At 39.0% G+C, this 17,519-nt stretch overlaps 1 protein-coding gene across 1 annotated transcript in view; it reads right to left on the bottom strand.

The window, feature by feature from the left end:
- LOC106874110 (syndetin) overlaps nt 1-17,519 on the bottom strand; it is a 33,552-nt gene that overhangs the window by 4,603 nt on the left and 11,430 nt on the right. The window contains exons 7-24 of the mRNA XM_014921712.2: nt 17,454-17,460; nt 17,016-17,265; nt 15,683-15,823; nt 9,203-9,329; nt 8,901-9,081; nt 8,553-8,651; nt 7,497-7,587; nt 6,923-7,105; nt 5,612-5,721; nt 5,132-5,217; nt 4,445-4,536; nt 3,914-3,940; nt 3,640-3,762; nt 3,365-3,462; nt 2,841-2,937; nt 1,889-2,047; nt 485-606; nt 117-215 (exon numbers count right to left, since the gene is read on the bottom strand). Coding sequence (XP_014777198.1) covers nt 117-215; nt 485-606; nt 1,889-2,047; nt 2,841-2,937; nt 3,365-3,462; nt 3,640-3,762; nt 3,914-3,940; nt 4,445-4,536; nt 5,132-5,217; nt 5,612-5,721; nt 6,923-7,105; nt 7,497-7,587; nt 8,553-8,651; nt 8,901-9,081; nt 9,203-9,329; nt 15,683-15,823; nt 17,016-17,265; nt 17,454-17,460 — 2,092 coding nt within the window. The remainder of the gene's footprint in view (nt 1-116; nt 216-484; nt 607-1,888; nt 2,048-2,840; nt 2,938-3,364; nt 3,463-3,639; nt 3,763-3,913; nt 3,941-4,444; nt 4,537-5,131; nt 5,218-5,611; nt 5,722-6,922; nt 7,106-7,496; nt 7,588-8,552; nt 8,652-8,900; nt 9,082-9,202; nt 9,330-15,682; nt 15,824-17,015; nt 17,266-17,453; nt 17,461-17,519) is intronic.

Below are 17,519 nucleotides of genomic sequence, written 5' to 3'. Positions count from 1 at the left end.
GGGGGGGGGGGGCTGTGGGTAGCAGAATGTGAGCATGTGGGTGCAAATGCATGTATATATAACATTAAGAGGTGTGAGTACAAAGAGTATAGAGGAGGGAGGAGGAGGAGGTTTACCTGATGTCAGCAAACTTCTCAAGTTTGGTGAGGAATTGTTGAAAGTCCAGCTGCATCCATGCACGACCTTCATTGGTGCACTTTTTGGCGTTGGCATAGCTGTAACAGAAACACCAATGCATCAACACCATCAGCTGCTGCACAGTTTAATGTTATATTACAACTACCACAACATTAACACCACTACAGCCATCACCATCACAAAACTACATCCATAACATCACCACAACACACAGCCAACGGATCACTACAATCTTCTCTCTCATCCCATAGGGTACCAAAAAAAGCAGGGAGTTTCTTTGCCATATCACACACACAATTATCAAATTAACAAGAGTGTCCTGCTCTTTAGCAGGGTCCATACCTACCCCTCAACAAACATATGATTGGCCAACGATATGCAGTGTTCCCAGATGATGTCATGGACAACCTTGGAGACCGGGACATGACGACTAACTTCATGAAGACGATTACGGAAGTCTTGGAAACTCTGCGAATGAGAAGACAAAAAGGCATCAAGTTATCCAGGTGACACAGCATCACAATTGTGAGACATCATTTGATAAGCTATTACTGAATTTCATCTTTCAAGGAAAGCCGACTCCAATAAATCTGTCAAGCATCAATGTCACAACATCACAGTAATGTTATCGCAATATTACACAACATTTTCCCCTTCACTAATTCTATAATTGCTTGGGTTGATGAGATTTGACCACTATGATGCTCTCAAGAATATTGCTTAAAAACATCTAACAGTGAATATTTATAAAAAGTAGAGGTACAGTCCATCTAGCAGCAAATATGTACCATGTGGAGGTACATTTCACCTTGAATAGGTACTGCACAAAAGTACAGTGCACCTAGATCTAAAAAAGTACATTGTGAAGATACAGATACCTCCTAGCAGTAAATAGGTACCATGTAACGATACATTCCATTTCATTGTAAATTGGAACCATGTGGAGGTATATTTCAGTTGTATGTAGGTATTTTGTTGAAGTTCACCAGGAATAGTTCTATAAAGGTACATTTCATGGGATTATAAATTGGTCCCTTGTGGAGCCAAAACACATCAACCAATAAATAGATATCACGTAAAGGTACAGTACATAAGGAATGGGTACCATATGAAGGATTCATTTAGTTGTAAATAGGATAATGAATGATTTCATATATTTCTCAGAGGCCCTGGAACTCCTCGGAAGAAAAAGTTTAGAAGAGGCGACAGCGAGTCGACGTATTAGTCAAATAAAGAAAGACATGTACAATACACAGAATAAAACCTGCGACAGAAAAGTGATCAGTAAAACAGTGATAAAGAGGAAAGGGTGGATAGGCACGGTCTTGCAGTTAAGAACTTCACTTCTCAATCACACAGCTCCAGGTTCTATGTCATCATGGAAGAGTTTGGCCAAGTGTCTTCTGTAATAGCCCCAAGCCAACCAATGCCTTGCAATTTCACAGACAGAAACTGAAAGAAGCCCATTGTAGTTGTGTGTGTGTACATTTGTATCAGTGAATGCTTACAAAACTACAGTGTTATGAAGCATGAAGTTACCATTTGCAGCTCAGCTACAATTGATGATGTCACCATTTGTGGTTGGGCTGTAACCGGTAATGCTTGTTCACATTTCCTGTCAACAAATCCTCCAATAACTAACTCTTCTGTGTTTTCTTGAGAGGGGACATTTGGAATACAGGCATTAACAGTAAAGCTGTCAGGCTGTTTATGATAACAGAGAAGTTGAGATGAAGAGTAAAAAACTTACTTCCAAGATGCTGTCAACGTATGTGTTGTGTTGGGACATAATGTCCTTCACATCCCACTTCACTGCTGACATCTGCTGGACAAGGCTTCCGTAATCAATCACTTGCGACGACACAACACGGTAGATTGGTTTACGCAGTTCACTTGCCATCTTCACAGTCTGCAACAGAAAAAGGAGAGATGTTAACGATGACAACATTAAAGGGTTTTAGGAGAGAAAAGAAGTCGTTTTTTTAAAAAGAAATGAAGACACCTGCTTGATTGGTTCGTATTCATTTGGTGTTAATTAACATTTACGTCAGCCTGGCTGTGAGGTAGGGGAATTAGTCCATACTATGGAACTTAGCAATTGACTAAGTCAGGCGTTTTCTAGCAACGACCACGCTCAAAAGGTGTTTTTACATGCTACCTGCACAGGAACCAGTCCGGCGGCACTGGCAACAACCACGCTCAAATGTTTTTCACATGCCACCAGCTCATGTGCTGGTAAGGCGACGCTGGCAACAATCATGCTCGAATGTTTCTTTTCACATGTCACCTGCACAGGAGCCAATCTGTGGCCCTGGCAACGATTTTTATCTCTGAATAATTATTTTATAATTTAGGAACATGGTCAACAATTTTTGAGATGATTGGGTTACTAGATACCACTGACCACAGTACTTGAGTGATTCTTTATTTTATTGACCCCCCAGAAAGAACAAACGGCAGAGTTGGCCTTGGTGGGATTTGAAATCAGAACATATACAGCAAAGTATTTTGTGTGATGCTTTAATGAGTCAGCCAGTTTGCAAAATAATGAGGTCTTGTAAGCGCCACCACCCTCCACACACACATTTGTAGGGGAGGGGGATATTAGTCTCACTTAAATCTGACCCTCAAACTGCAACAAAACAGGAAACATTTTGTCTTTACAAAATTTTTTTTAAATGTGACAAAGTTTTTTTTTTTACTTGTGAATAAAACTGTTGGAGAAATGCTTTCTTGTTGACCGGAATCATACTGTCCAGGTATGGCTGCAGGAATTCAAATTGTTCGGCCAGAAACACACTGTCAATTAAAGACAAAAATAATCATAAACAACACATACCAATATAATTAACACAATTATACACTTTAATTTCTTGAGAGTAGACCTAACAGACTGACCACAACTATTCTCAAACAGTTTCTATGACAACACAACCATTTATACAGATTACTATGACAACACAACCATCACACAGATTGCTATGGTAACACAACCATTACTTGGGTTATTGTGGCAACACAACCATCACACAGGTTGCTATGGCAGCATTGTCATAGCAATGCAGGGGCAATGCTGTCATCATATGACAATATTGATAATTTAACAACTGGACCTGATCAATCAAGTCAATAATTAATTAATCAGCTAATGGAGTTGATTAACACATAGCATCTCTCAATCAATCAATCAGGCAATAAAATGCACCCCTTCCAGGGGCCAACGTACAGTGATTCAGCAGCAACGATTCTCTCTGAAAGCCCAAATAGTTTTTGAGGATTGGTGAGGTTGACGGTTGGTGAGAGGTAGGCCTGGCGGATCTTGTCCTGTACAAAGAGAAAAACACAATTAATGGGAAACAGAGACTGGAAGAGGGGGGGTAGGTGGTGGTTGGTAGTGTGGTGGGTGATGTGTGCCTTCTCAGTCAAAGATATTCTGCTGGACTGAGGAATCTAACAAGGGGACAGACTCTAGTATGCAGAAATTGGTTTTAAAGAACTTACCGTTTTCTCCGGTGGCACCAATCCATTGCCAACTGACACAGAACCATCAGCAATTAAACTTTCACCAACTCTTTGTAACGTAATTTTCAGTCGGTTTTTCATTGTGATGTCATTGATTTCTGGCTGTAAGGTAAGAGAGGTGGGGGGTGAGAGATATCAGTGGATGGGGGAGATGGTGGTGGTGGTGGTGGATTGAATGATAAGTGTGGTGATGGTAGTCAGAATGATAATTGGGACAGTGAAGGTAAATACGATGATGATGATGTGTACTTACCCCATCAGAACTGAAGAAAATGTAGACCTAGAAGAAAGAAAGACAAAGGGTTAGACCAATGAAATCATCAGGGGTAATCAACATTCACAAGGAGGGAACGGGGGGGTAATATGGGGGAGGAACACAATGGATGAATGAGGCAACAATAGTGGGGAAATGAGAGGGAGAATAAGAATAAAGGGGGAAATATGACTGGAGAAACAAGACGGAGATTATGAAAATGGGGAAACACAAGAAGAGGGTCACATGACAGGAAGGTGCAACACAACAAAAGGGCAGGGCACATGTGAGGAGGGTCACATGACACAGAAGACACAGTCGAGGTAGAGGGGGTAATATTATACAACAACATTTTTGGTTTTTGTAGTTAGTGATGTAGTAGTTGTGGTATGCAGAGTGTTGTATAGTAACAGAACAGAATGTAGTATGTGCTTGGTTTGTAGTAGTTGCACCTGATGCAACAGTAGTACACGGCATAATAGCAATGCTTAGTTTGTAATGTATAGTATTGGTGGTGGTGTTAGTACTTACCGAGTACATGTAGTAGTCAAACAGCTGAGACATGCAGCTGATCACATCAAAGGCAATCGGCTTCAAAATGTTCATCATTTTCATGTATCTCCCTTTAATTAAAATGTAATTAAATTATTTTACTAACTTAATACAGAGATTAGACTAAAGGCTAACCATAATAATATAATAAATGTATCTATCACTAAATAAATACATTGGATTAACTATATCATCATCATCATTTATTGTCCGCTTTCCATGGCCACTTAAATCAAGGGAGCTCTTTTCCTGTCTTGCAAGCCACTCGATGACCAGTTTCAGAAGTACTCAATATACATTACAACGTGGTTTGCATTAGGAAGGGCATCCATAGAAACCATGCCAAAGCTGACATTGAAGCTCAATGTGGTTCTGGAACTTGCATGGGAAACAGACCTTAAATGGTGATGATGATTTGAACATATATTAGTAACTTAGTGTAACAGAGTGACTGTAACCTTATAATAACTAATACATTATAAACTTGGTACAAATATTTGTAAGACAGCCCACAGATTTAACTACTGTAATAATACACAGGCTATTAATCAAACAATATACTTATCAACTTAGTAGACACATAACTGAATAACTTATATAACTGACCAATTACGTAGGTGAAACACACTAATAATAAACTGAGTAACTGATAGGAAGAGGACTTACCTATAACTCGGAGTATATTCAGAGAAGTGTTGGTAACAATGGCTACAGATTTTAATCCACTTCTGCTCCGTGCACGAGGTCGATGACTGGCAAAGGAGAAACACAAAGACAGCTTGTTAGTTGGGTTAGAGACATTTTTGGTCCAATGGTCACACTAGTGCAACATCTTGTGAGCAAGAGAAGGCTATGGGCTCGCATTCATTTTCTACAGTTATGAGAAATGTTCAAATTGCAAGCCATTAGCTTCAAAGCATTACGGACATCCTGTATATATCAGAGGTACCACTAAAATTATTTAAACTCACCACCACAAATACAACAACTTGCACCTCTTCCACCACCAGACTACTGAAACAATCTCAAACTATAAACATCACAACTACCACCACCACAGTCATACAAAAACTACCACCAACGCAACTCTTACAGCATCTACACGACAATAGCAACACCCACCCATACTGCGACAGCCCCACTTACTTGTGTGTCTGCATGTCACCAGTGTGTTCATCGACAAATTCCTGCTTCAGTTCATCCGCAACGTCCGAGTCACTGTCACTGCCAATGCTGCCGTCGAGATCATCACGGTCCTGAAAATATAGAGACACACGGACAGACAGACAGGTGAGTAGAATAAGGCAGGAGAGAGAGATCAAGGAAGCATGGGAAAGTGGATGCTAAAACAATGATGATGATGATGTTAAATAAGTGATTGGCGATTGATCTGTTATTGGTTTTGACAAAATGTATTTAATTGTTTAATCAACAGAATCACCAAATCGTTACATTTACATGTAAATGGCTGAGTATTCCTAAGCATGAATTAACAGTCATCAGAGCATTGGGTAGAATGTCTTGTAATATTTTTTTTCTGACTTTCTGTGCACAGAATTCAAATTCTGCCAAGGTAAACTGAACTATTCATCCCTTCAGGATAAATGAAAAAGAAGGTACCAACTGCAAGCAATAGATTGACAGGGACCAGCAAGATACCTTGTGGGGTCTCTTCTGGTTCTTTGTGTTCTGGCAGTAATGTCTGCAACAACACTGGTTCCTGTTGTGTCAACCCAAATCAGTGACCTTCCCCATAGATAAACATTGATGGTGTGGAGAGCAGGGAGAATCCCAGACAATGGCCAGTCTTCCTGAAACAGTCTCCCTAACACTTGCAAAAAAAAAAAAAACATGTTGAGAAATGGAGACCCTACAGAACTTTTGAAATGCACCATCTATGTTGAGAGTTTTCTTCTAAAGGTCCCACCTAAGGCTCCATAACAACAACAACAACAACAACATAAGGGGAGCGGAGCACTCAACTGATTGATATTCAATCACTAACAGACATACCCCAGCCTCTCACCCACAAGTGAGCTGTCTCCTCTCTCTATCTTTCCTGTTGCTTCTATAATGACCCCTATTCCTTCAAACAATAAAGCTGACCTCTTCCACTCAGGCACCGCCACCCCTGTCACTGTGCCCAGTCCTTCCCCACTCAGTAGACCATCCCACTGGAATGTTCTTTCTGCTCATGTCTTTCCTGCATGCGTTGACCGGTAAGTTTAAACAGTACCTTAACAGCCACCTCCCTTGGGTCTTGGAGGAGCTGCTAGGGTCACGAGCACTGCCCCTTCCTTCAGACTCAGCAAATAATAAAAATAAAAATAGGAAGAACATCAAGAAATGGTAAATTCAGACGACCATGTAGGAGAGTAGGTTATTGGAGTGATGGTGTGGTGTATGTAGTAATGATGATGGTGGTGGTGGTGAGTGTAAACAGGAACTCTCACTGACCAGTGTTCGAGCAAAGACATCTTCCTGTTCATCTTCTTCAAGCTGAAGATCAAATGGGTTTCGTTTCTCTTCTAAATTACTGAAGTAACCACCTAATTCTTCCTTCGTGTCAAACTGATTGCCGCTGCACATTGAAGAATTGCTGGAAGTGTTTAAATTCCAGTTTTGCATAAATCGGAATTCCTGTAATAAGCAAAACAAATGAAGACTATAGCATAATTTCCTGAAAGTCCAAGACATGTAAATTGGAGAAAATGGTACAATTTACTGAAATTCTAAGACAGGGAATAAAATTTTAAATTTTAAATCAGGTTTCAAGAAGAAAATGAATTTACAAGGTTTTTAAATTATAGACAGAAATTATTTACTACACGAGGTTAAAAAGACGTTGGTTAACATGGAAGTATGTGGGTTAACAGGAAGAAATGTAGGCTAACAAAGGGAGTATTTGTGGTCAACAGATGTAACCAAATCCACAAGGAGTACAACAAAACAAAACAAACAGTAATTAGCTCAATAATCAAAGATGGAATTGTTCATAATTTCTGAGACAGAACAATAATGAGATTCATACCAAAAGCTGAAGGAGGTTAAAGTTGGATCGCACCGGACATAACTCCCAGCCTTCGTTCTCCAGGAACATCCGTAACTCATCCATTCTGGATCTACAAAAGAATCATTATCAAGACAATGATGATGATGTTTACACCAACACAAACAATGTTTAGACAAACATTAAAGTTTCAATGTTTAGCAGCTGACTCAGTGGAATCTCACGAGATTATCCATCAGCCTCTTCCAGCAACAACTTTGGCCACTGTCTTTGAATTCAATATCTCTATCACTGGTGGAAATGCTTATTAAAACCCCAAAAAACAGTACAGCACCCATACTTTCACCGTTCAGGAACATTGTTTTCACACTCAGAATTATCAAAGTATGGAATAAACTACCCACATCAGTTGTTAGTTGTCAGGGCACTGCATTCTTTTGAAATCCCCCAACACTACTCCAGGCATGCCCATCCACCCTTTCCTCTTTATGGCACCTTTAATGTTTTCTTTTCTGTCTGGTACTTTTCACTTTCTTTCTTTACTTGACTTGTGTCTACTTTCTGTCCCCTCTTTTAACATTTTCTGATGAATTGCAGTGCAACTAAGCACTAAATACAATATGTTTGTGATTATTATTATTATTAATAGGCAGGCTGGCAGAATCATTAGCACACCGGGCGAAATGCTTAGCAGTATTTTGTCTGTCTTTACATTCTGAGTTCAAATTACATCGAAGTCGACTTTGCCTTTCATCTTTTCAGGGTTGATAAATTAAGTACCAGCTGTGTACTGGGGTCAATCTAATCAACTGATCCTCTCCCCCCAAATTTCAGGCCTTGTGCCTAGAGCAGAAAAGAATACTGGAGGCCATTTGTCATCTGGTTTGTGAGGTTCCGCTTCCTGAGATCACCCTTCACAAGCCAATCAGATTTCAGGCCTGGGGGTCAAACCTAGACATTAAACTAACATCAAGCCCATACATAAGTCTACTGGATGATCAGGATGTTGATTTAGGGCTATACAACAAAAGTAGATAATTTAAACCTGACACACAGAGTAAGACAATATTAACGAACCTGTGATGGTTGCGGAAATAATTAAGACTTTGTTGTCGAAGGACATCTTGCAGACTCTCAGACTTGCTGCCACAAAACTCTTCACCAATTTCTATTAATCTGAAATAATTAAAATATTGAAGTTTTATACAATGGTAACAAGACAGACACTACATACCTGTCAGGTAAGAGGTGATACACACTTGTCACCTGACCTACACACCCACACACCTGTCACAGAGTGACACTAAACATAAGTCAGGTGACAGCTACTACACGCCACTCAAATGTCAGATGACTTTTACTCCACACACAGACACACACTTGTTAAATAAAGACACTAAACACAAAATCATTACAATTACTTACCTGTTAACGAGATCCAATACGAGAATGAATTCCTCAAATTTAAAGAAAGACAAATCGGTTCCCAGGATGAATGTCTTCACCTTCTGTTGAACATCTTGCCAGATACGCAACATGCCATGCTGGAGCTTCTGCTGAACATAACGTTGGTTGAACGACAGTTCCTCGTTGTTGGACGGTGGCTCTGAGAGAAATAGACATACAGACAGACAGATAGATAGATGTGGGAAGATAGGTATGGAAATGGAGAGAGACAGACACTGTGGTGGGGAGAGGGGGTTATACAAAACAACAATGGCACTTACCGGAGTCTGGTGTGTCGGCATTGTGTTGTTTATGCCACAACATTGTCTTGTAGTGGCACTTCATCACTTCCCATAATGCTTTGCAGAGGTCAGTGAGGCACGGTGTAAAACTCTCTACAGTGATGTGCTGGACAGAAGAGGAAGAAGATGAGACACAAACATAAAGACACTGCACAGTAATGAAAGAGTTGGTCAAACGAAATGTATTGATTAGAATCTAACGAGACTAAGGAATCGGAGCACAAGGCTATAGATGATGGGCAGTGGAGTGGCACAGAAGGAAAGGGAGCCGCATGTTGTTGTTGTGTGGTTGCCTCAATGGAAGGTCAACATTGCTATGGTAGCTTCAACTGGGCTCGGCCTGTGATTTGAAACCTCAGCCAGATTTCCATTCATACTCCACCCTCTCTGCCAATCCACCCTTTTATTGACTCTAACACTCATAACTGCTACACTCTCTACTGAGTTCCACACACCCCCTATTGAGTGCTTCACACACACTCCTAACAGTCACGTCATAGCAAGGTTACCCTGCAGCACAGTATCCCCCTCACAATCGTCATTGTCCTCTCCACCACCGTTTCAACCTCAGTTCCTTCATTCCGCCATGCAGGACTTGGCTCTGGCTGCTGTCCAATGCCATTTCCCTGAGCCCTGTCCGGCATTATCTGTGAGAAACCTGCAACATCCCAAACACCTGATCTGATCAGTTCTTTCTTTCTTTCTTTCTTTTGCCCTTGGTTCCTTCCACACAACAACTTTTCACATCCAGCAGATGAACCAATGAGGGGAACCTTTACATGCTCCACCTGCCAGAAATAGCAGTCAAATCGTACTCATCCATCTGAAAAGAAGGATACATAAAGTAATGTAGTCCTAGATACATTATGCTTGAACATAGAACAGGATGGCCACGACTGGAATGTCACTCTGAACAGATGTGACTTGGTACTAAACAAGAGCAACTAAGATGTCAGAAACCCAAGTTATGTAAACTTAGAGAAAGTGATCGGTAACTAGGCAAGGGAGATAACTTTAGACAGCAACAAACAAATCCACAGATCTACGTTCAGCATAGCAACAACAGAACATCCATTGTGTGACAACAACAACAACACATGCACAACAATAAATCCATACAACACCACCACTACATGCAATATGAAGGGTCAACTTAATCTACCACCTGGTCCTTGAGCGCCTTTAGAGGTCGGCTTAATCAATCAAACAGCTTTACCACCATCACCTGGCCCTTGGGTACATTCAGTGAAGTTCATTAAGCATTTGGATCAAGCCTCTGATCCCTGGATACCTTCCTCCCAGGTTGGCAGCAGATTTCATGAGAAGACAATAATAAGAGGACCTACCTTCGAAACATCTCTAATCAAATGAGAACTTGGCAACATAAAACTGTTCTTACCATATTTCATACAACCGTTGTTGAGGCCAGCAAACACAGAAAGACATCTTCAAACATCCACACACACACAAAAGTACACTGGATTTAGCATTGCCACTGTTAATCCAGCATGGTTTCTTGGTGTAGGATCTGTTACTGTTATCGTTGTTTTATGGGATCTATACATGTTCTGTTTAATGAGAGGTCAGCCTAGAATGAACACAGATATATGGTGTGTATATATCTGTCATTAGTCTAATTATTGTTGTTGCCACAATTGTATCCCTGAATGTACAAATATTTAGCTGTACGAATCTGTCTTTGTTTTGGATGTAGCGGGGCTCTGTTGTACAGATCCAGAAATGATTATATACTGGATGCAGTAAAGTTCTGTTGCAACACTGGACATAATTTACACACACACACATATATATATCCTCACATATACACAGAGGTAAATACTAGCAAGAACTAGAAACATGCACAATATGTCTAAAACAGCCCAATATGTGTATGAACATGGTCATGCAGCACTGTGTGTGTGCAGCAGCTAACTGCATAAATTGGTGCAGAGAACAAAGAATAAAAAGGTTCTGGTTATTAAATTAGTTAATAAAACAAACATTAAATAAAAACTTTCAAGACTGTATTATAAAGGAAGAGTCATGGAACAATGAAGCTAAGTGATTATTATTATTATTATCATCATTATTATTATTATTATGGCTGGTAGAATCGTTAGCATGCCAGGTCAAGAGCTCAGCAGCTTTTCGACTAAGCTTTACATTCCGTGTTCAAACTCTGCCACAGTCAACTTATTTTGCCTTTCATCCGTTCATAAAATAAGTACCAGTTGCACACTGGGGTCGATGTGACCGTTATTACCCGCTCCCCTGAAACTGCTGGGTTTGTGCCAAAATTTGAAACTTGTTGTTGTTGTTGTTAATGTGGTCAGCTGGCAGAATTGCTCCTGCACCAGACAAAATGCTGAGCAGCATTCCTTCTGCTTTAACATTCTGAGTTCAAAATCGGTCAAAGGTCGATTTTGCCTTTCATCTTTCCGGGATCACCAGACATGTACTCGGGTCCACGTAATTGACTAGTCCCCTCACCCGAAATTTCTGGGGTTTGTGCCTATAGGAGAAAGGATTATTATTATTAATAATAATATTAAGTTAGAGAGTTGCCAGAATTGTTGGTAAGTTGGACAAACCCAAACTACAAAGAAAAGACAAACTAGCTTTCCTTGTAGTTATTCATTCATTCTCAGAACTAAACCATGTGTAGGTGTGTGTGTGTGGAAAGAGAGAGAGAGAGAGATTTGTAAATCTGCATATGTAGTAACACTTGTGTACTTCACCTGATCACTATATATGGACAAGAAAGAGGGAGATAATCGTGTCAGAAGCTAAGGGAGATAATTGGGTTATCAAAATTTAGACGTTCTTGTCTGAAGAAATATCAATTAGGAATTCTTTTACGTCTTTCAGTCATTTGACTACGGCCATGCTGGAGCACCGCCTTGAAGAAAATGATTTTTTAATTATTATTTGTTATTTTCTGAGAGTACACCAACAACAATTTCATAAATAATAGGAATGAGGCAGTGAAAATTCGACAGACAAAATCCAAAGAAGAGAATCAGAAAAAAGTGGTAAGATTTATAGCAAAAGAGAAACATTTATTTTCAAAAATAACGACACTAAAACAACTATTACTAACATCAATGTATTGCTAAGGTGAGCAAAATGAGTTTCTAAGACTACATATGGTGTCACAAGAATTGTAGCTATGTTAATAGAATAGAACTAAGAATATTTATAGAGACAACATGGCAAAGCAATAAAGACAGGAGAAGAACAACAGAAAAAGACAGGCAGATAATATATAAAGATCTAAAATATAAATATACTAATTATTTGATGAGGCTGGGTAGACAAGATGTACAATTCTATAAAATACTACATGCATGACACAATATACAATAAATGTGAAGAAAAATTCATAGAATTAGGTAAATATGTAAGGAGAGGTGAGTTCTAACATTACACAAAAATGGCTACTTTGGTGAACTTGTCTCATTTTACAAATTTTATTAACAGGGTTTTTGTTTTTTATTTTATTGTAACGGACAATTATTAGCTCCGACAGTCTTAAATTAAAGCTTTTATATACAATAATGGCTGTCCACTTGTGACTGAGGAAGACAATCTAAAGTTTTGCAAAGGCATTGTCTACATTTTGAATAGCCTGCTTCATTTCTAACTTGGCTACACTTTTTAATTTTACCTTTTGTGTGTGTGTGTGTGTGTGTGTGTGTGTCCACCAACCCATCACTTGACTACTGGTGTTGGTGTGTGTGTGTGTGTTGCTTTATATCAAACAAATGAGAAAAAGTGTTTAGTATTTGTTGCAGAGGATTTTCGTTTTGAAAAGGAAACTGTTTAACTTGCAACTTCAGTTTGAATAAAACTACATCTACATATGTGTGTGTGTGTGTGTGTGTGTGTGTGTGTGTGTGTGTGTGTGTGTGTGTGTGTGTGTGTGTGTGTGTGTGTGTGTGTGTGTGTGTGTGTATATATATATATATATATGAAATGTAGTGGGGCTACAAAGAGATACAAAAAAGAAAAGATTAACACCATGAAGAAGCACCCAGAAACTTTTACGGTAGGGATAAAGAAATACCACCAGGCATAATGCAGGGGAACCTTTTACCAAAGTGTGGGTGGGTAACTGAAGACTGAACTCTTTAGCAAGACAGAGAGAGAGAAAGTGAGAAAGAGAGTAACATGCAGAAATACATACACACTCACACGTGTGTGTATGGAAATATACATTATATGAAATATATTACATAACATATATATATAATCTAATTTATATATATGTATATATACACACACATACATACATACATACACAAAAAACATGTAACCTGTGCAGACAGTTTTAGAGGAAAGTTGAATTAGAAATTTACCATTTCAATTGAAAATTTAGGATTTATTTATTATTATTATTGATAATAATAATAATGGTTTCAAATTTTGGCACAAGGCCAGCAATTTGGGAGAGGGGTAAGTCAATTAGATTGACCCCACGTATTTTATTGACCCTGAAAGGATGAAAGGCAAAGTTGACATTGGTAGGATTTGAACACAGAATGCAAAGAACCAGAAGAACTGTCACTAAGCATTTTTGCCTAATGTGCTAATGATTCTGCCAGCTTGCTACCATAATGATAACACTTGATAATTTCAGTCCAAGGCCAGTAAATTTGGAGGGAGGTCAAAGGTTAATTACATGATTGGGACTTTATTTTATTGAGCTTAAAAGGAAGAAAGGCAAAACAGATCAAGGCAAGATTTGAACTCAGGATGCTGGAAGAATGGAAGAAATGCTGCTCAGCACTCTTTTGGTTGGCACTCCAATGAATCTGCAGAGTCACAGTCTTTATAGAAAATTTGCCAAAACAAATTCTGTCTGAACGCAGAGAAGTGAAATTATGATGATGATGATGATGATGGGCACGTAAAAAGCACCATTCGAGCATGGTCATTGCCAGTGCTGCCTGACTGGCTCCCATGCCGGTGGCACATAAGAAGCCAGTACCACCTGACTAGCTCTCATGCCAGTGGCATGTAAAAAGCACCCACTACACTCTTGGAGTGGTTGGCATTAGGAAGGGCATCCAGCTGTAGAAACCTTGCCAGATCAGATTGGAGCCTGGCACAGCCTACTGGCTTGCCAGTCCCCAGTCAAACCGTCCAACCCATGCTAGCATGAGAAGTGGATGTTAAACGATGATGATGATGATGATAAAGGAGGCAGGCAGGCATTAACCCTTTTGTTACCATATTTCTGCTGAGATATGCTTCTGTTATTTGAATTAATTTTTAAAACAATAAAGAATTTAGTAAAATAAACAGATTATTGTTAAATTGATGTTTGTAACAAAGAACACGAAATTTTGATGGAAGGTTTTAAAATCAGATCAATTTAATCTTAGAACCAGGGGCAGCTTGAGGGCAGGTCGGCATCAAAAAGGTTTAAGGTGACAGGGTTATTTCAAGTGTTTGACAATAGCAGGTAGAATTCTAAAATTCTAATTCAACCTTCCAAACCAAGACAACACCACAAGTATTAAATTAAATTTTTAAAAAAATCATAAAGAAATAATTAAAAAAAAAACAAATAAACAAAGAATTAAAGAAATAAAGGTAGACTGATGCCAATAATAATAATAATAATAATAATAATAATAATAATATGGAGTGATAACAAAAGCTATTGTGTTGAACTAACCAGATCATGACCAGCTGTAATTGGTATCTCGTCCCACTGGAATGAAAATATAACCACTCCATACATTTAATTAATGCAAAACAAACAAACAAACAACAAAGTAGATGACATTCTCATTTATTATCATTATTATTATTATTATTATAGATTTTGTTGTTTTCTTTCTTTTTTGTATGTTGAAAGACTTTGAAAAACAGACAACGATAATAATTACAGCTTGTATGGGGATGAAGGTTGCTTCCCAACCACAGGGTTTCAAGTTCAGTCCCACTGCATGGCACCTTGGGCAAGTGTCTTCTGTTACCACCCTGGGCTGACTAATGCCTTCCGAGTGAATTTTGTAGATGGAAATGTGCATATGGGTGTGTGTGTGTGTGTGTGTGTGTGTGTGTGTGTGCGTGCGTGTGTGTGTGTGTCTGTGAAAGAGAGAGAGAATGTATGTGTGTGTGTGTGTGAGAGAGAGAGAGAGACAAAGTGTGTGGCTGCATTCATCCCAAAATCACTCAGCCATAGACAGTGACATTGCTGTCACATCCACCTGTCAACGGGTCGTCTGCTCACTACGCATCTTCGAAAACTTAAGAATGAGGTATGACCTTATTAGAAAAACAGTTAAGGGTTAGCCACAGGAAGGGTATCTAACAGCACTTCAATAATAGATTCATCTAACCCATGCTAGCATGGGTAAATGGAAGTAAAATCAAATGAATTTCAACAAACAAATGATAAATAAATTTTTGGTAAGAAATCCAGGGAAAGTAAAATATATGACTTACTTTGCATAAATCTGAATATTGCTTTTTCTGAAAGTTGGTTGAAGTGGTGCCAGAGTAGAGCTCCACATAACCAAGAACGATTGTGAACGCTGTGTTGTGGATTGCACTGGTGTAATGCATGTGTAGCTGGTCCATGGCAACCTGTGGAAATAATCAGAGTAGAGAGGGTCACATGACAGGTAAACTGCATCAGATGATGGCATTGAGAGACGGGATTGGACGTTTAAGGGTAGCTGGTAATGATGATGACGACGATGAGGATGCTGATGAAGATGGAAATGACGATGATGAAGATTAGAGTAGATGATGATGGTATTGGTGTCAATGGTATAGCAGATGATGATGATGAAGGTAGTGGACGTGATGGCAGTGGTGGTTCTCATCTCTAAACCTATGGAATCCACTCACCAAATACAAGTCAGAGCCTTACATCATGGCACCATGATACTACAGTCAGGAGCAGAGAAGAGGGCGGCAGTTTGCTTGAAGAATTGGGAAGTATATAGAAAACAAAAAAAATGGTGTTCTGGAAGGTTATAGCTTTGCATCTGGAAGATTAAATATCAATAATAACAAAGATATTGAAGTGTTATCTTACAAATTAATACGTTTTGATATTTCAGGTAAAATAACCATTTACAAAGGTACAAAGGAAACAAAAATGTGAAAATACATACCTGCCTAGGTTGGAATGTCAGTAAACAAACCTAAACAGGTGTATATTTTCTGTCTCTAGTGATGCCATCAACCATGCCACCTCCACCACCACCGCCACTACCAGTACTATTAACATTTAGTATTCTCATTATGACCACCACCACCACAACTAGCACTTCTACTGTCACCAGCACTACCATTCAGTCACTAATCCTATTATGACCGCCATCATTACTATTGTAGTGGAAATAGTGCAGCCCTCCCACGGGACAAGTTACAGGTGGTCAAACCCATGCATAAAAGTGGAAGAAAAGGAAGAACACAGAATTCCTAAAAACAGATGCCAAAAAGAAAAAAATATTAAGTTGTACAAATAAAAGAAAAAAAACTCAAAAAAGGGAGGTGGGGGTGAATAAAGTAAAATAAAATTGCTTCCCAACTAAAAGGGGAGATGTAGAAGAAATAGTACACCACTTGCGGGAGACAAGGACGGAGGAGTCATGTGTCAGTCATTGTAGAGTCTTTTTACTACTATTACTACTACCATACTACCATCACCACTACCACCACTACCATTAGTATAGAATTGGCACCATCACACTCCACACCATTACTAGTAATGCTGCCACCACCACCACCACTACATCGTTAGTTGTATCCAGGGTCCAGTTCTTACCTGTGTCTTACCCAGAAGTCTGTAGGCCGTCTGCACCTTGCTGTAGTGAGCAACGTCAAAACTGTTGCAGGTCTTTGACAATGCTACATCTAGTTGTTCTTCGATGAGTTCCAAAGTGTCTTGGAGTTTGAAATTCAGTTCACTGATACAATGGTAATGTCTGAAGGTACTGGCAGCATTTTGGCACTCTAGACATAACTGGATGGCACCACTGTAGTCTTCTTCCTGTGGAGAGAGAGAGAGAGAGATGGTGAGATGAGAAGAGATGGCCCAATATGTGTGAGTGTGTGTGTGTGTAAAATCTACTCTTACCATTTATTTGATAATAATAATAATAATAATCATAATAATAATAATTATTATTATTATTATTATTATTATTATTATTATTATTATTATTATTATTATTTTCTAATTGATGTATCAATACCATCAGATGACGTTTCTCTAAAAGAAATGGAGAAACTTTCAAAATACAAAAACCTGGAAATAGAGATAATGCTA

Source organism: Octopus bimaculoides, chromosome 15, assembly GCF_001194135.2.
Source record: "Octopus bimaculoides isolate UCB-OBI-ISO-001 chromosome 15, ASM119413v2, whole genome shotgun sequence".
Taxonomy (NCBI): domain Eukaryota; kingdom Metazoa; phylum Mollusca; class Cephalopoda; order Octopoda; family Octopodidae; genus Octopus; species Octopus bimaculoides.
Note: the sequence above shows the minus strand (reverse complement) of the source record. Positions and strands in the feature narration are given on the sequence as shown.